Below are 20,462 nucleotides of genomic sequence, written 5' to 3'. Positions count from 1 at the left end.
TCATGGGGTCGCGGGCGCAGATGAGTCAGTCTCTGCCGAATAAACAACATCGATCAGAGGCTAACTACAGGCGCTGCTCGCAATCCTTGCCACTTAACATTCTGTAAGTAAAGTATCTGTTATATTCGTATACTTCTTGGTAATTCCGTAAAAAGTACTTTTGGACCATCATTTTACTGATTAAATTTTAATACGTTTTTAATAATTTAATCATAGTTTTCGAGTTAACTGTTTACTAGTAAGCAAATAAACATTTGCTTTATATACATAAAAGAGTTCGTGATTTTTTTAACTAATACTTTATGACCATTAATTTTATGTTTAGATGGTTGCCGAAGTCGTCATTTCGGCCGGCAGAGGGCGAACTGGCTGATTGCGTCCTAGTGGTCGGGGTGTCGCGGCCGAAGGTCGCCGCGGTCCTCCTGTCAGTCACGCTTCTGTCGCTCTTCTTCACATTTCACGTGCTCTATGACAACGCCATCTATAGCATACAGGTGGATAAATTTTTATTTATATTTTTTAAGCGGATTAAGCTTACGATGACCCCAAATCACAATCAATGGAAGGTAAAGACGATGTCTAGTTTAGCTTTTTCTTGCATAAATATGTCTATTCACTTTTCTTTTGAAGGCACTCAATGTAATTTTTACTAGTCATCTTTTGCGATATCACTCATTTTGACATTTACGACTATTAATTCGTTATTATAATTTATAAGTGCAATATTTTATACAGTCGACTCTCGTTAATTCGAATCTCAGGGGACTCGAAAAATATTACGAATTATTGAGTGTTCGAAATATCAAACGGTTCGAAATTTAGCGAGAAAATAAATAAAACTTCGAATTATTAAGTGTTGATCAATTATTACTTACAAATTTATTAACTGCTATTCCTTAACAATGACAAAAGTCACCTTTCTTCTCGTCTCCCTCTACTTTTTCGATTTACTTCTTCTTTTCAGCAATCGTCAAGCATTTATACTTTTTAGGACCCATAACTAACACAAACTTTTAATCTGTGTACAACAAAAGAGTAACAATAACTAAAATATATCTAAACATGGGTTGTCTGGAAGAAATGGCTAATTAGCCATAAGTCCGCCCATTGTACTTCACTGTCTGTAACTATTTTTATACTTTGTTTGTAATATATTTGTGGTGTACAATAAAGTATAAATAAAATAAACAAACCAATTTGTGCGGAAGTGTGTGTCAAACTAACCACAATAAAAAAAAGACTCGTGTACGATGATACATGTATTTAAAACTTGTCTCGAAATGTAACTACTTACAAGCTTTCTGTTTTTTCTCTCTGCAATTTTGAATTGTCGAGTGTTTGACGCCGATAAGTTCGAGTTAAAGCGTCGTTTTGTTACGTGGCAATGTTTTTTTTGTTCGAATTACCAAGTGTATAAAAATGTATTGATTTATTTCGAAATATAAAGTGATTTTGTAAGGAACTCGTGATGACTTTGAATTATAGAGAGGTTCGAATTATCGCAGGTTTGAATTAACGAGAGTCGAAAGTCGTATTGTTACTTGTAGTCCTTGTAGAAAAGAAACATAGGGGACGTGTTAAATTCGCACGAATAGCTACGCAACTAGAGCATGAAATGGGCACATTTACACCATTACTAGTGGCGAAATATAAACTCTTTTAGATGTATCTTTCAACTTGGTAGTTTTATAAGTTTTAGCTTTGTAAAATATTATTTAAACAATATTATATATTCTACATTTCGCATTTTTTTAAGTAATAAAAATTTTAAAAAAAAATCTACGTTCCAAAATAATCTATGAAAAACATTTGGACATTAATAACTTGTATATAAAGAGATTTTTAACCAGATTTTAGGGCACGCCAATATAATTTTAGCAAATTAGGCAAATCTAGCTAAGCTGACAAGTCAGTGGTTCGTTTCTTATGTAATCGCTTCAGCCTGTAATATCCCACTACTGGGCATAGGCCCTTTTCCCCATGTAGGAGAAGGATCAGAGCTTAATCCACCACGCTGCTCCAATGCGGGTTGGCGGATATATTTCCTACTATGAGTAACGATCGCTATCAGGTTTACATGATAACAACCGGGACCGACGGCTTAACGTGCTCTCCGACGTTCTTACGTAAATATCCAAATAAGAAAGAATTCTCAAATTCATTTTCCTCGGAGTTGAGGTGTACAAAAGATTGACATTTTTAATTTGACAGCAGATCTCTGCAGCTAACAGCAAGTTAACCTAACGAGACAAAAACCTAACGAGATAAAAAATAAATATTTACTAAATGACCGCTTTCATCTATCTACATATATCAAAGGCATTAAAATTAATAAAAGAAAATAAATTAAATTGTTTATAGCGTTTTACTTTAAAAAAAAAATAGTCGATTAGGCATTAAAATTAATAAAATAAAATAAATTTAATTGTTTATAGCGTTTTACTTTTAAAAAAAATAGTCGATTATTTTTTATTAACTTATAAATTTTACTTAAGTCAGTGGGTACTTACAGTCAAGTCATAAATTAAACTTGAAAAGAAAATAGCGAAAGCAAAACTGTAACAGCATAATCAAATGAAACGATCGTCGCTCACATAAATGTCACTTTAAGTTATAGTCACCAGACGGAGTGAGTGTAAAATTGAAATGTTTCTTAACTTTATTACCCACTACTATAGAAACAATACTAAAATTTTAGTGTAGATAATTAAAAGGAAATTTCTTTCAAACCACAATCAAGGCGTGTTTAAAAGTTACAAAGCCAATTGAATTAATTAGGGTCTATATTGTTGTTTCTTTGACACTAATTTTTCTTTTATTCATTAATTAATATTATCAAATACAGTTATGTACTTTTTATTTATGTTATTGAATATTGTTTTTACGCTGCACTTTAGACGGCACTTCGTTTTCTGAGTTTAAGTTTTTTTCACTGTATTTATTTTTATTAATTGTATTTTTAACATAAATGTCAGCGTTACCCATTTTTAGATTATTTTAATTCAAATGTGGCTTATTTGCTTATAACAGAAAAATTATAAGTTAAAAAGGTGTATTAGAATTATCTCAAGTAATAAACGTTAAGCATAAACCCTGAGCTATTATGATAGGTTTATCTCAAACATATAAAAGTGTAACGTAACATCAACTTCAAAATTATTACATAATTTTGATATTTATCTTGATGAGATTCAGCATCTATTCTTACGAAGAGTCCTTAATAAGTCTTGTCTTATTAAATAAATTTTGATTACATCACCCGGAACGGTCCTCACTTTTTGAATGGATCTTATCGAATATATAGGATTTCAGGGAGTACCTGTCAGTGTGTTTAAGTGCTAGGGATGCTACAGGCTGATATAGGGAATTTATTATCCCTTAGCCGCCTCATACGATACCCGGAGGAAGAGAGGAGGTTGCAAAATTCTTTACTGCCATAGCTATACATCAGATCAGCCTTTCGCAGTCCACTACTGGACATAGGCCTTCACAAGTTCACGCCAAAAATGGCGTGAACTAATGTGTTTTGCCCTTAGTCCACCACGCTGGGCAGGGGGGTTGTTGACCGCAGGGCCGTAGCTATAGCCGACTAGCCCGTTGGCGCAGTTTGTAGTGACCCTGCTTTCTGCTCCGAGGGTTGTGGGTTCGATTCCCACCCTGAGTCTGGGTGTAATATAAATATTTATTTATATATTTATATATGTATTATTTATAAGTATGTTTATCAAAAAAAAAATATGTAGCTATATACCAGTCGGCTGTTACCCATAACACAAGCATTAAGTTGCTTACTTTAGGAACAGACGACAGTGTGTGTATTGTGTAGATATTTATTTATTTATACACCTCAACTGAATTAATATTCAATTACGCCTTAATTATATCTTTTATTCAGATTTTTTTTTATAATAAAGGGGTATCTTTTTATACATACTACTATGCTACTTTTATGTTTGATTATGTTAAGAATCTTATCTTTAAAATACATTTAAGTTTACGATTGTGGCGAGCACGTGATGGGTGTGTCAGACCAAGCCTTCCACAAAAAGATCGTGGTTTCTATATTCTGAAAGCGTAACAAATGTATCCATCTGGTTTAAGATACTATCAAATAGGTATTTACCAATCTGAACGTACACACCATTTTAATCTTTAATGAAACGTCTTACAATTTAAATTGGCTCGCTGCTATGTACCTGGTCTACCTTACCCTAAGTTTATGACACCGTTGTTGTATTACCACGAAGTTACAGACACTTTACGATATAAACCGGTAGTATTGCGATAACATCGGAGAGAACCTACAAATACCCTTTTAATATATGATAAGCTATTAGGTATCTACAGTAATATAAAGAACGGGAGACTTTATTTATCTATCTGTAGTAATATAAATTCTTGTCATGATGATATTGTGTGGGGCAACAAACTTATAGTGAAATAAAATGGTAAAGTTTTCTTTTCAACATACAGAGTTGTCTGTTTCTAAAATGGACAACCTAAGGTGTTAATTTGTACGATTTTATTTTTGTGTTACCCACACACTAGGAAATTCTAAACATTTTTTAATATCATATCAAAATTAAACATTAACATGTTAATGTCATAGGAAAAAATAACAAGACATATCAAAAGCAAATCTCCACTGAAGTATAATATTATAATTTTAAAAATTGTTGTATTTCAAAACGAAATTTCCGACATTTTGCAAGTAGTGAGATAATGTTGTATATTTTCACAGGCAGCGAACATAGCGTCAGCTGCCAGTGAGGGCCGCCAGATATTACAAAGCCAAGAGAGAGGCCGTACAATAAACCACCCTATGGTATTAAGAAAAAGGTTAAAAACGCCACGCGCGCCGAGACCAGCCCGTCGACTCCCGCAGGTATAAAACTTCTTGACACATATATTTCTACACAGACATCTGCCAATTGCCGCCAGTATAAGGTACTTAAGTGCTACCATACTCCAATACCGTAATTAGATAGTGTAGTGACAATAGTAAAGTTGTAGATACAATATTATCGAATTGCTTGTTCTCCTGAGACTGTTTTGCCGTATTTATGTAAAAGATGTCAAACATGTTATTATCTGCTACATAATATAGTTGCTTATTTGTGTATTTATTTACTGTTTTTTTATATTTAGGCTCTCATCATAGGAGTTCGCAAATGCGGGACTCGTGCTCTTTTAGAGATGCTCTATTTACACCCGATGGTACAAAAGGCATCAGGAGAAGTACACTTTTTCGACCGTGACGAAAACTACGCTCTCGGACTAGAATGGTACCGCAGCAAAATGCCTCTTTCATTTAAAGGGCAAATAACTATAGAAAAAAGTCCGAGCTACTTCGTTACCCCTGAGGTAAGGAACAAACAGCGTATCACGAATTGTTTACTAAGTAAATATGACATGGCATTTCTTGTTAAGGCCCTACAAAAATATATCTTACAATTTGGGATTCGTAGCTTTATTAAATATTATATATTTTATGTTATATTATCCAAAATATTTTATTACAGACAATTTTTATTTACTTTTATTGTAAAATGTAAGCATTTGTAGTTAAATAAAAATACTGTGGTAAACCTTGTTCTTTTTTTTGTTTCTTATCAATTACGCAATAATTGGAATAGTAAATGAAAAGAAATTATTGTGTCAAAAACATTTACTGAACGTTAAGAAAATATCCATGAAATATCGTTCAGAAAAATATTTTATACGAAATCTTTAGAATTTTTTTAATTGTTATTTTTTTAGGTACCAGAAAGAGTACGTGCTATGAACTCCACGGTACGTCTTTTGCTCATAGTGCGCGAACCGGTGACACGCGCCATATCTGACTATACTCAATTACGTAGTCGAGCTACGCCCTCCGCTCCCGCGGTGTCCCTTGTGGGACATCCGCTTCCCGATGCTGCAAAACCTTTTGAACACCTCGCCTTAGCGCCGGATGGCTCTATAAATGTAGAGTATAGGTAAGAAAATTTATTCATATAAAATATATAATTTATTAGCTGAATTTTTATTAGCTGAATGTTTATCTATAATTGTCATTAGTATCAAATATTTTTATTATTATATTATAACAATAATATTCTCTTTTAAATTTTACTGTGGCTTTAATAACGAACGTAGATATTTTATCTCGATTTGTAAAATAAATGTCTTAATGTAAAGTAGTTCCTGCGAATAACAAAACTTTATATTTTTTGTACACTAAACATGCAGTGGATATCCAAGGAATTCGCGACTAACGCATCACATTTTCTTTGAAAACTAATAATTAAATGACAAACAGTAGACAAATAATTCAACCCATTTTTTTACGTAGCCAATGGATTTTTTATTGTTTTTATCTTAATATAAACTGTTTATAGGCCAATAGCAATATCCTTATACCACGCTTACCTGCATCGATGGCTCGAAGTATTCCCGCGGGAACAGATCCTGGTCGTAAATGGAGATCAACTAATAGAAGACCCAGTACCGCAACTACGTCGCATCGAGAGGTTTCTTGGATTGGAGCATAAAATAGGTATGTAGCGTGTCTTTGTTCTCTCCTGAAAGATGAAATAATTTGTCAAAATAGTAAGGAGTAAAGTATTTGAATGGTTATGAAAGTTAGATACGTCTATGAGAACTCTTGACATCCTCACAACAAAAGTTTTCCAGCCGGCCTCAAGTCTTGAGAATTCTGTTTTACTTTTACAATTTTTATCCTCGAGTACTATTTAACAACAGGACGGAAAAATTTCTACTTCAACGAAACTAAAGGATTCTACTGCTTGCGTAACGACACCACAGACAAGTGCCTCCGTGAAACAAAGGGCCGCAAGCATCCTCGGGTAGACCCTGCCGTCGTCACGAAATTACGCAAGTTCTTTATACAACACAATCAACGATTTTATGATTTAATCGGGGAAGACCTCGGCTGGCCTGAGGACTAAATTGTGTATTGCGATTCGTTGATCGACTAGTTCATCAATTAATCTCCAAAGATGGAACGTTACATATCATCGTGATAAACATTTCAATATAATACATACATATCAAATTAACATTAAACATATCACTAACTAATAAGATTTTTTAAAAAATGTTTATGTATACATTTTGGCGTATATAAGATAGATTAAGATATTTAAGAGATTTATTAATTATTTATTTACATAAAGACGAATGGTTATAATAATTGAAGTAGAAAATAATTTTAACAATTGAATTCGTAAAATAATAATATAATTTTAGCTATATATATTTTGGTAATTTTGTTAATAATCAACATTTTTATTAGTAAATTCTGTTATGAAATTTTACGGGCAGTGTGTAAGAAAGGGAACAAAATGTTAATAAATAAAATTGAAAGATTGATTTTATTTCGAGCTGATGGTATTGTTTTTTTTTAGTATTTTATACAAACTTATAATAGAAATAATCTACAGGCATCAAACGTGTACTGATTTGATAAACCGACCCACTGAAACCCTGAGCAATATATTTTTTATATATAAACTAAGTATTGTGTGCTATCCTTATACAAAGTTGATTAGATATACAGATATGAATTTTAATATTTGTGATCGTTTCGTTTATTAGAATCGATTGATTTTAATAATAATAATAATAATAATAATAATAATAATAAGGAAACCTAATGTAAGTTAAACCTCTAACTATAGATAAATGAATGAGTGTTGTAAATTGTTCGCTTTCTCTTTTTAGATGTTGTAATTTTTCATCGTACCATGTGTCTTAATGTATTATGTTATTAGTGAATGTGATTTTTTGAATCTTAGACGAAACATTTCATATTGTCCAAATTCGAGTTGTAATTTTAAAGTTGTAGCTGTAATGTTGTTGAATTAACTTCTTTAGTACGATAATATAGACTCGTGTAAGACAAAATCTCTGAGTCTACAAGTCTATACTGTTTCCCTTTATCTTGATCAGATTCTTTCATGTGTGTGGTGGTTCACGCTGTAGCATATTTTAATATAACACGCTGATTTTATTAAACATTTTAAAATTAAACATTCGACGCGGGTTTTAGAAGTATTTCTATTTAAGTGTAACGTCCAAGACTGAAGAGTTAGTTGAATAAGTCTAAGTGATACCTATTTAGCATAAAATGTCCATAGGTAAGACGCGAGACGAGAAAGTCACAACCTATATACACCACACCGTAACAACAAATCGTGTACAGATGGCACTTAAGACGCGTTAACGGGTAATTTTTTTTCAGTAGGAATTTTGCTTCCAAATACAATTTTCACGATCAACGAATATTTATATGTTTTAATATTCCGAATTATGTGAAAAATATCTTAAGCGCACGCGATTATAAAATACACGCGTATCACATGATAGTTAAATATTAAGATATCGACAGTATTACTACTGTCTCGAGCTAAAAAGTTAAAATATTTTGTAACCAAATTGCTGAAGTTGGATTTAATCATTTTTATATATTTTATACGTACGAGAATTAAACTTTTTAATGTGTTCAACTCGTAGTAGACATAGCGCAACATAGTATTTGTTAACTTCACAATAATATGTTACAGCAGTAACTATTTCTAATAGTTGGTGCTCTAAAATCACAGATTCAATTCTAAAATACTTATAAAAATCTATACGGATTAAATAGTACGCTTCGTCACAATTAAATGATATGATAGACAATTATATTATATAATATATATAAATACGATGTATGTATACAAATTGTACAACAATAGCGAATTAAACTAAATTTATTTATTTTGCATTTACGCTTGGAATATAATAAACGCAATTTCAAGACTAACAAAGATTCTAAGTTATTTTAATTTAAATTTGATCACAACAATGAAACCTTAAAACATTACTTACGTATTATTAATTTGATATTTGAAAGGGATTTAAAAAATAATAATATTTTCCGCTATAATTCGGAGCTTCGTCCGATTGTTTGATGTTTTATAGTTATTCAATAACTTACCTACTGTATGAAAGTAGAAGCTATTAAAATGGTTTCTTCAGAAAAGATTATATAATATAATGCTACTTGGACACGAAAGTCTTCACCCATCATATAAGTCTAAGCGTTTTTGATTGAAACGCTCAAGCAGTTTGTTGGGGTTTTCATAGCATGTTTTTACCCAAAGATGCTCCTATGATAGTACGGTACGGTAGATACGGTTCGACAGAATATTTTAACGCTAAGTCATGATCAGATAAAGTGCTCTTAAAATTTATACAAATATTTAGCTCAGATAACAACGACAACATAATATTACATTGATTATAAAATATACAATTTCAATTTAAATAATACAAAATCAGTCCAACTTCAGCAATTTGTAACAAAACAAGAATATCAAGCATATCAAATTTTCAACATTTACAATTAATATAACAGTTATAAATTAAAGTTAGATATCTAGTTTATTTAGTTGTGTCTCTTTATCCTAGTCTTTATTGGTTTAGATTTAATTAGTTGATAGATAATAATTTTAATCACTGTTAAATGTTGTGCACATTCATATGTAGTTTTATCTGATTAGGGCAATAATTTTTATAGTTGAATCATTTAGGTACATAATATAAATTTATATTTTAACTAAATTCGTTACGTTTTACTTCGATACAAATCTTTAATATGTTAATATCTATTTCTCGGTGTTGTAACATATATACGTTTATTTGGTTATCTAAGCACTAAGATCGATTTAATAAAAATAAAACTTGAATCTCAATGTTACATTTCCTTGTAAATATCTTCGAAAATTCTTTTCTATAAGTTAATTGTACTTGTCTTCAATAAAATATATAAAATTCTACTGATGTTTCTTTTCATCGATTTTTTGTTCCCAAAACATTATTGATTTTTGTAAGATTAATGACCTCCATGATATTGTACAATTATATATAGTGATTCCGCAAAGAAATTAAAATTTCATTATAAGATAAGTGGACATTTCATAGAATTATGCATGAGAGGAGCCCACACGATAGGGCCGAATAGTTGGAGGATAAATCCCTTGACCCGAAACGCTAACATTTCTATCACCGCATCCATCAAGATAACAGCCAACCTTTATATATCGCTAAACGAGATAGTAAAATCACTTTAGGAAATTAATTTAGATTCAATATACTTTGTTAATAATACGAATGAATCAAATTTTAACGTAAAAAACATAGTTATAGTACAACTACAGTCGTTAAATTTTATTTAAGACTTAGACAATGATAAAAAAGAGTGTGCTTTAGACCACACAACCGAAGTAAAACTTCTTTACCTCCTACAGTTTTATATGAAACGTAAATCTCTCTCATTCTATCGTCACTAACTTATATCAATCATATCAACTTCCGTTCGCCTCGCCCGATCACACTTTTCGTAACGCTCTCGTCGCGCATTCACCAGCTTACTCCCCAGGTCAAGCGTGCGTAATGAAGTTTTACCTCAAAAATAATACTACGCATCCCTTAATACAAACTCATGAAGAAAAAATTTCATGTATTTTTCTTGTATAAATTATCATTTATGAATTTCTCATAAAGTTTTTGTGTGAGTAGTCAATTATGTTAATTTAAAATTTGTTCGAGAGAAAATAGATAATTTCGAAGTTTGATTTCAATTCCCTTTTGTTTTTTTTTTTTTTTTTTGTAGAGTATTTCCTACTTGAAAATATATATGTATTTAAATCATACTTCTTTAAATTTGATTGTATTAGATTATTCTTAACACATACCGTTGTTAGTAAATTTACCGAATTAGGGTTTAAGTCGGTTATTATGCAACAGCCAGTCCGCGGTGTGCGCATACAATATTCATTATTCCACGCCTCTAATGAGAGAATGTATTCAGGTTTACCTTGCCGATAAAGCAAAGGACTACAAAGTTTCATTTTAGTAAAAAAATCGGTTTTGTATATTTAACTCATCGTAGTTATTTTACTGTTCGTTTTTTTTTTTACAATCGGTCGCTTACAAATCAAAGTATACGAAACAGCCAATATCTTATAATTGTCTTTGCTAGCAAACGAAAAAACACCGACTTCAATTACATCGACAAGTAATACAACGTAAGTAGACGAAAAAAATTTAACAAATGCAGTTAGTTGTCACTACGATTTTCGAGGGTTCTTCTCAGTGTCTCTTGGATTCCATCATCAGATCCTGGTTTTCTTATCATAGTACCACCTTTGGGATATCTCCTTTGCAACAAAAAAAGAATTATCAAAATCTAAATCGGTTTATAAACGACGAAGTTATCCCCGAACATACATAAAAAAATATATATCTATACGGTCGAATTGAGTAACCTCTTTCTAATTTAAAGTCGGTTAAAAATGTAAATACAAATGTAATTGCCTAATTTAATAACAGCAGAATTCCTCTATCTATTTGAAAAGAAAATTCATTTCTGTTGATTAAAAAGTGCTCAGAAATATTTTCCTTTAGAATTCTTAACTAGAAAAACAAATACCGCTCAATTCCTTCACGTCTGTTCCGTTCAATATTGCAGATATTGGCTACGGGCTAAATTGAATTTCTGATGTCTATTTCAAACATTCTAAATAATAAACTACAGCTATTTGAAAGATAACATATTTTTATTGCATGAAATAAATCAACAATATGTTAAAAATATTTATATAAAACCTGCTTTCTAACAAAATCTATTTTAATCTTTTTTCTTTTTCTATATGCTTACACAATATATAAGGAACATAAGTTTGACAATATAGACACATGTTACACACTACGCTTATACGCGCTTCGGCTTGTAATATCCCACTGCTGGGCATAGGCGTTTTTCCCATCTAGGAGAAGGATCAGAACTTAATCCACCACGCTGCTCTGATGCGGATTGGCGGATATATTCACTTTTATAAGTAGCGATCGCTATCAGGTGTACATGATAACAATCCGGACCGACGGCTTAACGTGCTCTCCAAGGCACAGTGGGGAGACCCACAAGGATTGCACAAACACCCAGACTACGGCAAATATCTGCATGGCCAATACAAATGTTTGTCATGTGCGAGGATCGAACCTGCAACCGCCAGCGCAACGGCTACAAACCAGTGCTGTGACCGTTGCGCCAACGCGTCGTCAATGCTGTAACACTACACACTAAAAATCAATTAAGGGCTAGAAACATTCAGTATCAAATATCTTTGAAGTCTCGAGAAGTACTGTTTTTTGGTTTGTCAAATTATATTATTATTTTTTGTGCTCTAAATTTACTTATAAGTAGTGGTAAATTCTAATTCTTCTAGTGGTAATCTATACAAATAAATAAAATTGGAGTGTCTGTTTGTAATATTAAAATAACCACTTTTCACTGAATGCATATGGATGTATACACGGTACATATACCAAAATAAGATTTTTTACAATTTTTATCTGTCTGTTTGTTCTGGCTAATCTCTGAAACGGCTGGACCGATTTTGACGGAACTTTCACGGGCAGATATCTCATGTAATAAGGAGTAACTTAGGCTACATTTATTTTAGAAATGTATTTATTTGGCAACTCTGCGAACTGAACAATATTTTTTATTAATTCCACGCGGACTAAATCGCAGACATAGTTTAATGGTGGAAATATTGAAATGGTGGAAACAATGTTAAAGTGATATATTTTTCACAAAATAAAAATTATGTTTAATTTAACTAACGTTACCTTTTTAAAATAACGAAATTAACTTGAACATTTATTTTAACTCACGTCTAATTTATGTATTACTATGTTTTTTGTAGAGTTAGATGCTTCAGTTATTATCAATGTATAACTATTAAGTATTGTATATTTGGGCTCTTTTCTGCTTCCATTATTTTTAGTATCATGTAATCGTTCGGAAGCTATGACCATACATATATAGATCAGCGATCATTTTTATTCATACATACATGCTGATGATCCTTCTTATGCAACAAATCATGTGACGGAAATAAAGCATGTAGTTTATGTTATGCTTGGTCTGTGGCACTAAATACAGAGAAAAAAGGACATTGCCGCATAGTGGCCCATAATCCCCGTGGAGCGTGACCTGAATTTCAGAGAGCTGCATTATCGCCTGGAAATAGGGTTACCATTAGAGACTCGAAAATAGTAGGTGTCTTTAAAGGAACTTTAGAGTTTTTAAAGTACAATTTTTACTGAAAATTTATAAAAGTAAAAAGTTTGTAAGATATTTTACTTCCACTTTTCATTATATTAATGATTTTAAGATTATTTTTAAAAAGTTTATATTATAGTTAATGTTTCAAAACCAAGAAAAACGACTGTAAAGACGTTTACTAAACATAACTTTACTATTTTAAGATTAACCGCAATTTTTACAGTGAACAATATGGTTTCACAAGAGGTCGCTCTACGATAAATGCTGGTGTGGCATTTCTCAATCAGATATGTATATATGACGCTTGCGACAGGTAACAAAATTAGTATTGGTTTTTTTTGTGAATTATCGATGGCGCTTGACTGCGTGCGGAATGTAAGAAACGCTCTTTTTATATAGTCAAGCATCCTAATTAAACCAAAACTAAAATAAAAATAATCAAGTAGATGTTAATAGTCTGTCAATAAAATTTTAATATTATTGTTTTTAATGTTAACAATAAGTATTGTCTATATATTTATTCAAACTCAAATATAAGAGAATGTTATTTTACGTATTTTCTTTTGTCTACTATGTTCGTGGCTTTAGAAAAGTTGATGTCAAATTTAAAAGCTAACGTTAGCAGAGTTCTTAGCCAAAATAAAAAATATGTACATTCAAACAGGCATCGAAACGACATTCGAATCGTCATTTAACAAATTAAAATTTTAATTATTTTTAAAAGTAAAGCTACCACCGGTTCAGAGTTTAAATGCTGCAGAGAAGAACCGGCAAGAAACTCCACAGTTACTTTTTAAACACATCATCATTACAGCCTATACAGTCCACTGCTGGACACAGGCCTCCACAAGTTCGTGCCAAAAATGGCGTAAACTCATGTGTTTTGCCCATAGTCACCACGCTGGGCAGGCGGGTTGGTGACCGCAGTACTGGCTTTGTCGCACCGAAGACGCTGCTGCCCGTCTTCGGCCTGTGTATTTCAAAGCCAGCAGTTGGATGGTTATCCCGCCATCGGTCGGTTTCTTAAGTTCCAAGGTGGTATCGGAACTGTCTTATCCCTTAGTCGCCTCTTACGACACCCACGGGAAGAGAGGGGGTGGCTAAATTCTTTAGTGCCTTTTTAACTACTTACTACTTTTTAAACACAAGTTTATAGAAATTTGGTAATATCTTGTATAAAATACAGCGTCACTAAGTCCACATATCTTTATTATCTATGTAATCATGCACCGAATCTTTAGCTATTAATTTCTTTTTAATACAAACTTTAAATTTTATCTTAGATAATTTCAATATCGTTTGGTTTATAACACATGTGAATACTATAACCCAAAAAAGAGACATTTACTTTTCGCAGTCACAAATGTGGAGTTAGTTAGGAGATTTTGTTATTCCTTCTCGTGTATAAACTGCGGAACAATCGATGTGCTTGTGAATAAACATAATATTGTTATAAATATATTGTGACGCATTTATTAATATGTCTACCTTACGAAAAGCATCTCACAAGGAACTCGAGTTCCAAGACTATTAATTCCGCGAATAACCCTTTTTGTAAAATAAATACAGTTTCAATATCTATTGCGTTATCCCACAGTAACAGACCGTAACACGAAACACGATGAAGATAGCTAAAATATATTAAACTCGCAGTAGCAACGTCGGTCAGTTGTCGAACTTTTCTAACTGCGAATGCTGCAGAAATGAGTCTACCAACGATTTCTAAACATCATTGACGATAAGCTTCTTGTTATTTATTTCCAAATTATTATATTATTGAGAAGTTCGACATTGCTCAAAGCAAACAGAACACGCTTGGTTTTCTTGGAATTCAAAACCATGTTGTTTATTTTAAACCAATCTTGAATTTGCGATAAAGAATTCTTCACGTCATTATAATTTACTTTATTCTGACTTTAAAGTAAGCGGTGTATCATCAGAAAATAACACTGTATAAAAATATTAAAAAAAGAAAAGGAGCTTGAATATATCCCTGTGGAAGGCCTATTTTAGCACAGATCCAGAATATTTCGTTACGTTAATTAATACATACATTGGCGCAATGGTTACAGCACTGGTTTGTGGCTGTTGCACTGGCGGTTGCGGGTTCGATCCTCGCACATGACAAACATTTGCATTGCTCATGCAGATATTTACCGTGGTCTGGGTGTTTGTGCAGTCCTTGTGGGTCTCCCCACCGTGCCTCGAAGAGTACATAGTAGAGACTATATCCGCCAACACACATTGGAGCAGCGTGATGGATTAAGCTCCGATCCTTCTCCTACATGGGGAAAGGGGCCTATGCCCAGCACTGCGATATTACAGGCTGAAGCGAATTGATACGTGTTGAATTCTATTAGTTCAATATGAAGCATTGGATTACGAGCTTTCCCATTAACACTGTAATACTCAAGTTTACTAAATAGAATCCCGCAGTCCATTAATAAAGTTTTATTCATAAAAAAACTATTAGAATAACAAACTTAAATATGAAACAACTTTTTACGGATTTTATCGCAGTTAATTAGGTTTTTACTTGCCTGACGTTTGAGGATACTTTACAGCGACCATTATAATGAGTTTCATTATAAGTTTCATTTGAAATTTGCGTAAACATTAGAAAACAATATTTGAACTCAAATAATGTTAATACATTTTCATAAATAATATTTTAAAGATTTTTTTATATTCTGAGACAAATTAAACAAAGATCTTGGATCTTTGGAATAATAAAAATCTTTATTGTTATACCATTTAAAGAAAATAATAATAAAATCATATAAAATAAAAGATGTAAAAAGGCGGTTTTATCACTGAAAGAGCGATAGTAGAGTCGATATATATCGACATTGAAAATAAGGTTAGGAAGTGAACAAATAATTGGAGTGCGAATAATAAATGCAATAATATCTAGTTCAACTTCACGCTTTACTTTCAATGACCCCCGATATAAGAAAATTTATAGGTCAGGTTTTGAAAACAGTTAAGTGCGTTTAATAACAATAAACAATAACTCTCAGACTACGGCAAACGTCCGTAACTTAAATGAAATTTGTCGTGATCAGGAATCGAATTTGTGATTGCTAGTACAAAAACCAATTACTGTGATGACTGCATCAACACACCGCCAACCATATAGAGCAATTTATCAATCCCTTTTTTTATCGTAATGGCTAATTTTATTTATTTTAGAATAATTGTAAACTCTGGTCGACTGAAAACGAGGTATATACACTTTATACGTAACATATATAACATCTATTGTGTATATATTACATATGCACCTATCTGAATCAAGTGCTGTTGTAATCTCAACTCTCCTAACATCAACTTCTCTAGTTCAAACAAGCGCTCCAAATGTGCAAGTTGTATTTGACACAATAGTTCCATGCATTGGCTTTTCTACAAAGTTTTGATGCATTTTGGAGAGTACTTGACGAGAAATTCATGAATATTGTGACGTCATACTTAGATACTACTATAAACTTCAAATCTGCCTTGTCTTTGGTCCTGGACATTAATGGTCTAAATAAATGTTCGTGAATTATGTTTTAAGCTGCAAGCTAAGAATAGGTTTTGGAGCCCTATGCTTAAATTCCCAGATGGTGTTTAATTTCGAAAATTTTGTCCGTCCTATGTCTTTTCATCAAATACAAGTAAGATTAGAATCGCAAGCAATAAATACTTTACTCCACGTAAGACCCCTAAAACGGAATACAACTTTTATTTGACATTCTTTAATTTCCATCTTTATTTTATTAAGAAAAATTATTGACGTAATCTTATAAAAATATGTAGGCTTAAGTATGCGGTTATATAGACATCTTCGTATGAGTCCAACTGGCACATAAAATTTGTTTTTTTTTTCCTATTTTTAGGACTTCTCAAAAAGAGTAGGTTGTTTTCTTACTGCCTTTCACGTAGTTTTCAGGCCATTTAGTTTTTCAATTAGAGCTTTGTTAATGAATATTGTCTGCCAAATATCTCTTGGGAGTTTTTTTAACAAGATGGATAAATTTGAATTACAAAACTAGACACCTTAATGAAAGTAAATTACTTGTAATTAAATAGTTAGTTTAGTAAAAGTAAGAATATTAACAAGAAACAATACTTTAATGAAAGTAAAATAAGAAAATGATAATTTGGTACGTTAATGTATAATGAAACAAAAAAAAATCAGCCTTAATTAACCGCTGTGATATCAAACAGCTTACTTTCAAGCGCGCTCGAAAAGTTGTTATAGGGGCATAAAATAATTAATTACGTTTCATGCAGTAATAGACCAAAATAGCTTTCTTAAATATATTTTTTAATTTCTTTATCTTAATCAGTAGTATTTTTGGTTTTATTAACGCAAATAATTATATTAATTAACGAGGTGAGTGACTTACTCCTAATTATACTATTATATTTATATTAATATATTTTTTTATTATATTTATATTAATATATTTTTTTATTATATCATAATTATATTTTTACTATTATTTATTTTCCGTGGACACTGACAAAGGGACTGGTCCACAAGTTTAAAGTCGCTCAACGTGCAATGGAACGGGCTATGCTAGGGGTTTCTCTCAAAGATAGGATTAGAAATGAGACTATCCGCGAGAGAACGAAAGTAACCGATATAGCTCACAGAATTAGCAAGTTGAAGTGGCAGTGGGCTGGTCATCTGTGTCGCAGGACCGCTGGCCGTCGGAGCAGACGGGTCCTGGAGTGGAGACAGCGTCTTGGCAAACACAGTGTTGGACGTCCTCCGGCCCGTTGGACCGACGATCTACGTAAGATTGCCGGTGTAGGCTGGATGAGGATTGCGGAAAACCGGGATGTCTAGCGCGAACTTGGGGAGGCCTATGTCCACCAGTGGACTGCAATAGGCTGAACTGAACTGAATTGACTGAACTGATTTATATTAAGTTTTATTTTTTATACTTTAATTTAGTAGTTAAAATTATTTACAATCTTATTTGTTTGTGTAATTACTATAGTAATGCTGAACCACGTGTTAAGCTATAGCCTTCAAGGTTCAAATAAAGTGTACACAACTGTGTAAAATAAATATGAATATATCAATTTTCGTAGCTAAAATTTATAACGGGCGTAGTATTTTTCGTAGCAGTATTTTGTTGATGGTCTTTACGGAATGATAAACGACTTACTCAATGTTAGTCTAGTTATAAGTGGTATGCTTATTTATTTACAGTTAGCAGTCTGACTTTAATGGAATTTTATGTGAGTGCTTGTTATTGGCGTTCCATTTTTGCTCACGATATGTATAAGAAATATGTATAAGTTGTATGTGTGCTTTTTTAACAAACCTTCAGTATTTAATGATATGTTTATTTAAAAATAACATTACATTACAACCAACTTTCAAATGTTGATGAAAAAAAAAACTATGCGATTGATAAGACATTATGGACATAACTTATTTCGTGTTGATTTTAGCCTTTTGGATTTATTGATTATAAGAAAAATAAACATATTTTGTCGTTTTTGCATCATTAAATACTGTTCAAATATAATTAAATATATAGTTGTTTATATTTTTTTACTCATACACACATACTCAGCGGTATAAACACATCTGGGTTTTTGATTAATACTAATTAAAAAAATTAATTTCAAAATCAATAATACAGAAACGAATATTATATTATATCAAGAGCAACTTAAAATTTTTTTTCGTGTCGCCAGACTGAAATCATCGGTCGAAGCTTTCGCAGTGCACACTAACAAAACTGTAGTAAAAATTAGTCAAAAATAAGTCACTGCCAAAATACACATCTATGACTATGTTTTTAATAATTCAAGTTAAAGTACCTACCACTTACTGTTTTTTGTTTTTGCGTGTTTAAACGCCTAGTTTCCGAATAAACTCATTTATCGCAATATATTATTATTATCATTGAATAACTAGTAGTTATGTATGGAACGAAATTATTCATGTAACAGGCAGTGCTAAACTATATAACTTAGTTAAATTAGAAGATAATATATTCATCTTACTCTCACGCTTCAATGTCGCTATTCATTTATTCACGGAAAAGTTAAGAACTTTAATATTTTAATTAATAATGAATCTGAACTTAGCGACAATCAAATAGAAAAAACAACATAAGAAAAAAAAGTAAAGATTTTTAAAAGAATGTCTTAGGGAAAATTCGAATAATTAAAACAAACTGAGCCCAGGGTAAATCTTGACCTTGTCTTTAGATAAAAGTTGTACTTAATTGAACTGTCATCTCAAGTTTGTCTAAATTATTTTGATACGTCATTAGGCGAGAAAAATAAAATAAATATTCTGTCAATTAGTTCTTTTTATATTGAATTTTTTTATAAATTTTTAAAAGGTTGACATTGTTATGTATTATATTTTTACTCCACTGTTTTACCACCTACAATGTATAAAATAAGCAAATTTAAACAAACAAATCTAGTCTCATCAATATGTATACTCGGTCATTCTCCAATTCGGCGTTCTTTGCCTAATTACCGTGACGTTTTTTATTTTTCACTGATTTGACTTAAACACATTAAAATATGAAACAAATCAAAAATACGAATTCAATAATTATTTTGGCATGTAACAGTTAATTGTGGTTTTCTAGATAATGAGACTTAAAAAATTTATGGGTATGGTAATTAGAAAATTTTTATATTTAATGTAACGGTAATTAGAAAATATGCTGTGTGGTTACGGCAGTAAGAATATAGCCACTCCCTCTCTTCCCGTGAGTATCGTAAGAGGCGACTAAGGGATTACACAGTTCCACTACCACCCTGGAACTTGAAAGTGCCGACCGATGGCGGGATAATCATCCAACTACTGGTTTTGAAACATACAGGCCGAAGACGGGCAGCAGCGTCTTAGGTGCAACAAAGCCAGCCCTGCGGTCTTCAACCCACCTGCCCAGCGTGGTGACTATGGGCAAGACAAGACAAGACACATGAGTTCACGCCACGTTTTTCTTGAAATATATTCTCTCTTGCCAGGACAAATGCGACTGATCTCATCTTGCTCTACAAAAATTTGGACGTCTTGTTTGGTTTTCTCTACAGTAGTCCCTATATTATTATTATGTAAATACTTTGGTTCTATTTCTTTATCATGACTTTGTTTTGGTTTTGGATGTGGCGTGTTTTATATTTCAGTCTTAATGCTTGCTTCCTGTACTTTTCTTTTGCTCTTCTTAGCTCTAATGTTTGGTCTCAAATATGACATTTCTTTATTTGTTTTCTATACATGCCTTCTAAATAACAATAAGAGTGAGATTTTTTTACGTATCGGTTTCTCGACAGTTATCTTTGAAGATGGTGAAGTTGGTTAAGTTGGTGT

General features: G+C 32.0%; 1 protein-coding gene across 1 annotated transcript; it reads left to right on the top strand.

Annotated features, from left to right (window-relative positions):
* Positions 1–2: 2 nt before the first annotated feature.
* Positions 3–6,950, top strand: LOC123653996 (heparan sulfate glucosamine 3-O-sulfotransferase 1). The gene is made up of 7 exons (XM_045589958.1): positions 3–103; positions 326–494; positions 4,742–4,885; positions 5,149–5,364; positions 5,761–5,978; positions 6,381–6,538; positions 6,745–6,950. Exons 1-7 carry the CDS (start codon positions 3–5, stop codon positions 6,948–6,950), a joined length of 1,212 nt encoding a protein of 403 aa, XP_045445914.1.
* Positions 6,951–20,462: the final 13,512 nt, after the last annotated feature.

Source organism: Melitaea cinxia, chromosome 5 (genome assembly GCF_905220565.1).
Source record: "Melitaea cinxia chromosome 5, ilMelCinx1.1, whole genome shotgun sequence".
Taxonomy (NCBI): domain Eukaryota; kingdom Metazoa; phylum Arthropoda; class Insecta; order Lepidoptera; family Nymphalidae; genus Melitaea; species Melitaea cinxia.
Note: the sequence above shows the minus strand (reverse complement) of the source record. Positions and strands in the feature narration are given on the sequence as shown.

Coding starts and splice junctions, on each gene's coding strand:
- LOC123653996 (XM_045589958.1), top strand. CDS start 3: ATGGGGTCGCGGGCGCAGATGAGTCAGTCTCTGCCGAATAAACAACAT. Junction 104..325: donor TCCTTGCCACTTAACATTCT/GTAAGTAAAGTA, acceptor TTTTATGTTTAG/ATGGTTGCCGAAGTCGTCAT. Junction 6,539..6,744: donor TGGATTGGAGCATAAAATAG/GTATGTAGCGTG, acceptor ATTTAACAACAG/GACGGAAAAATTTCTACTTC.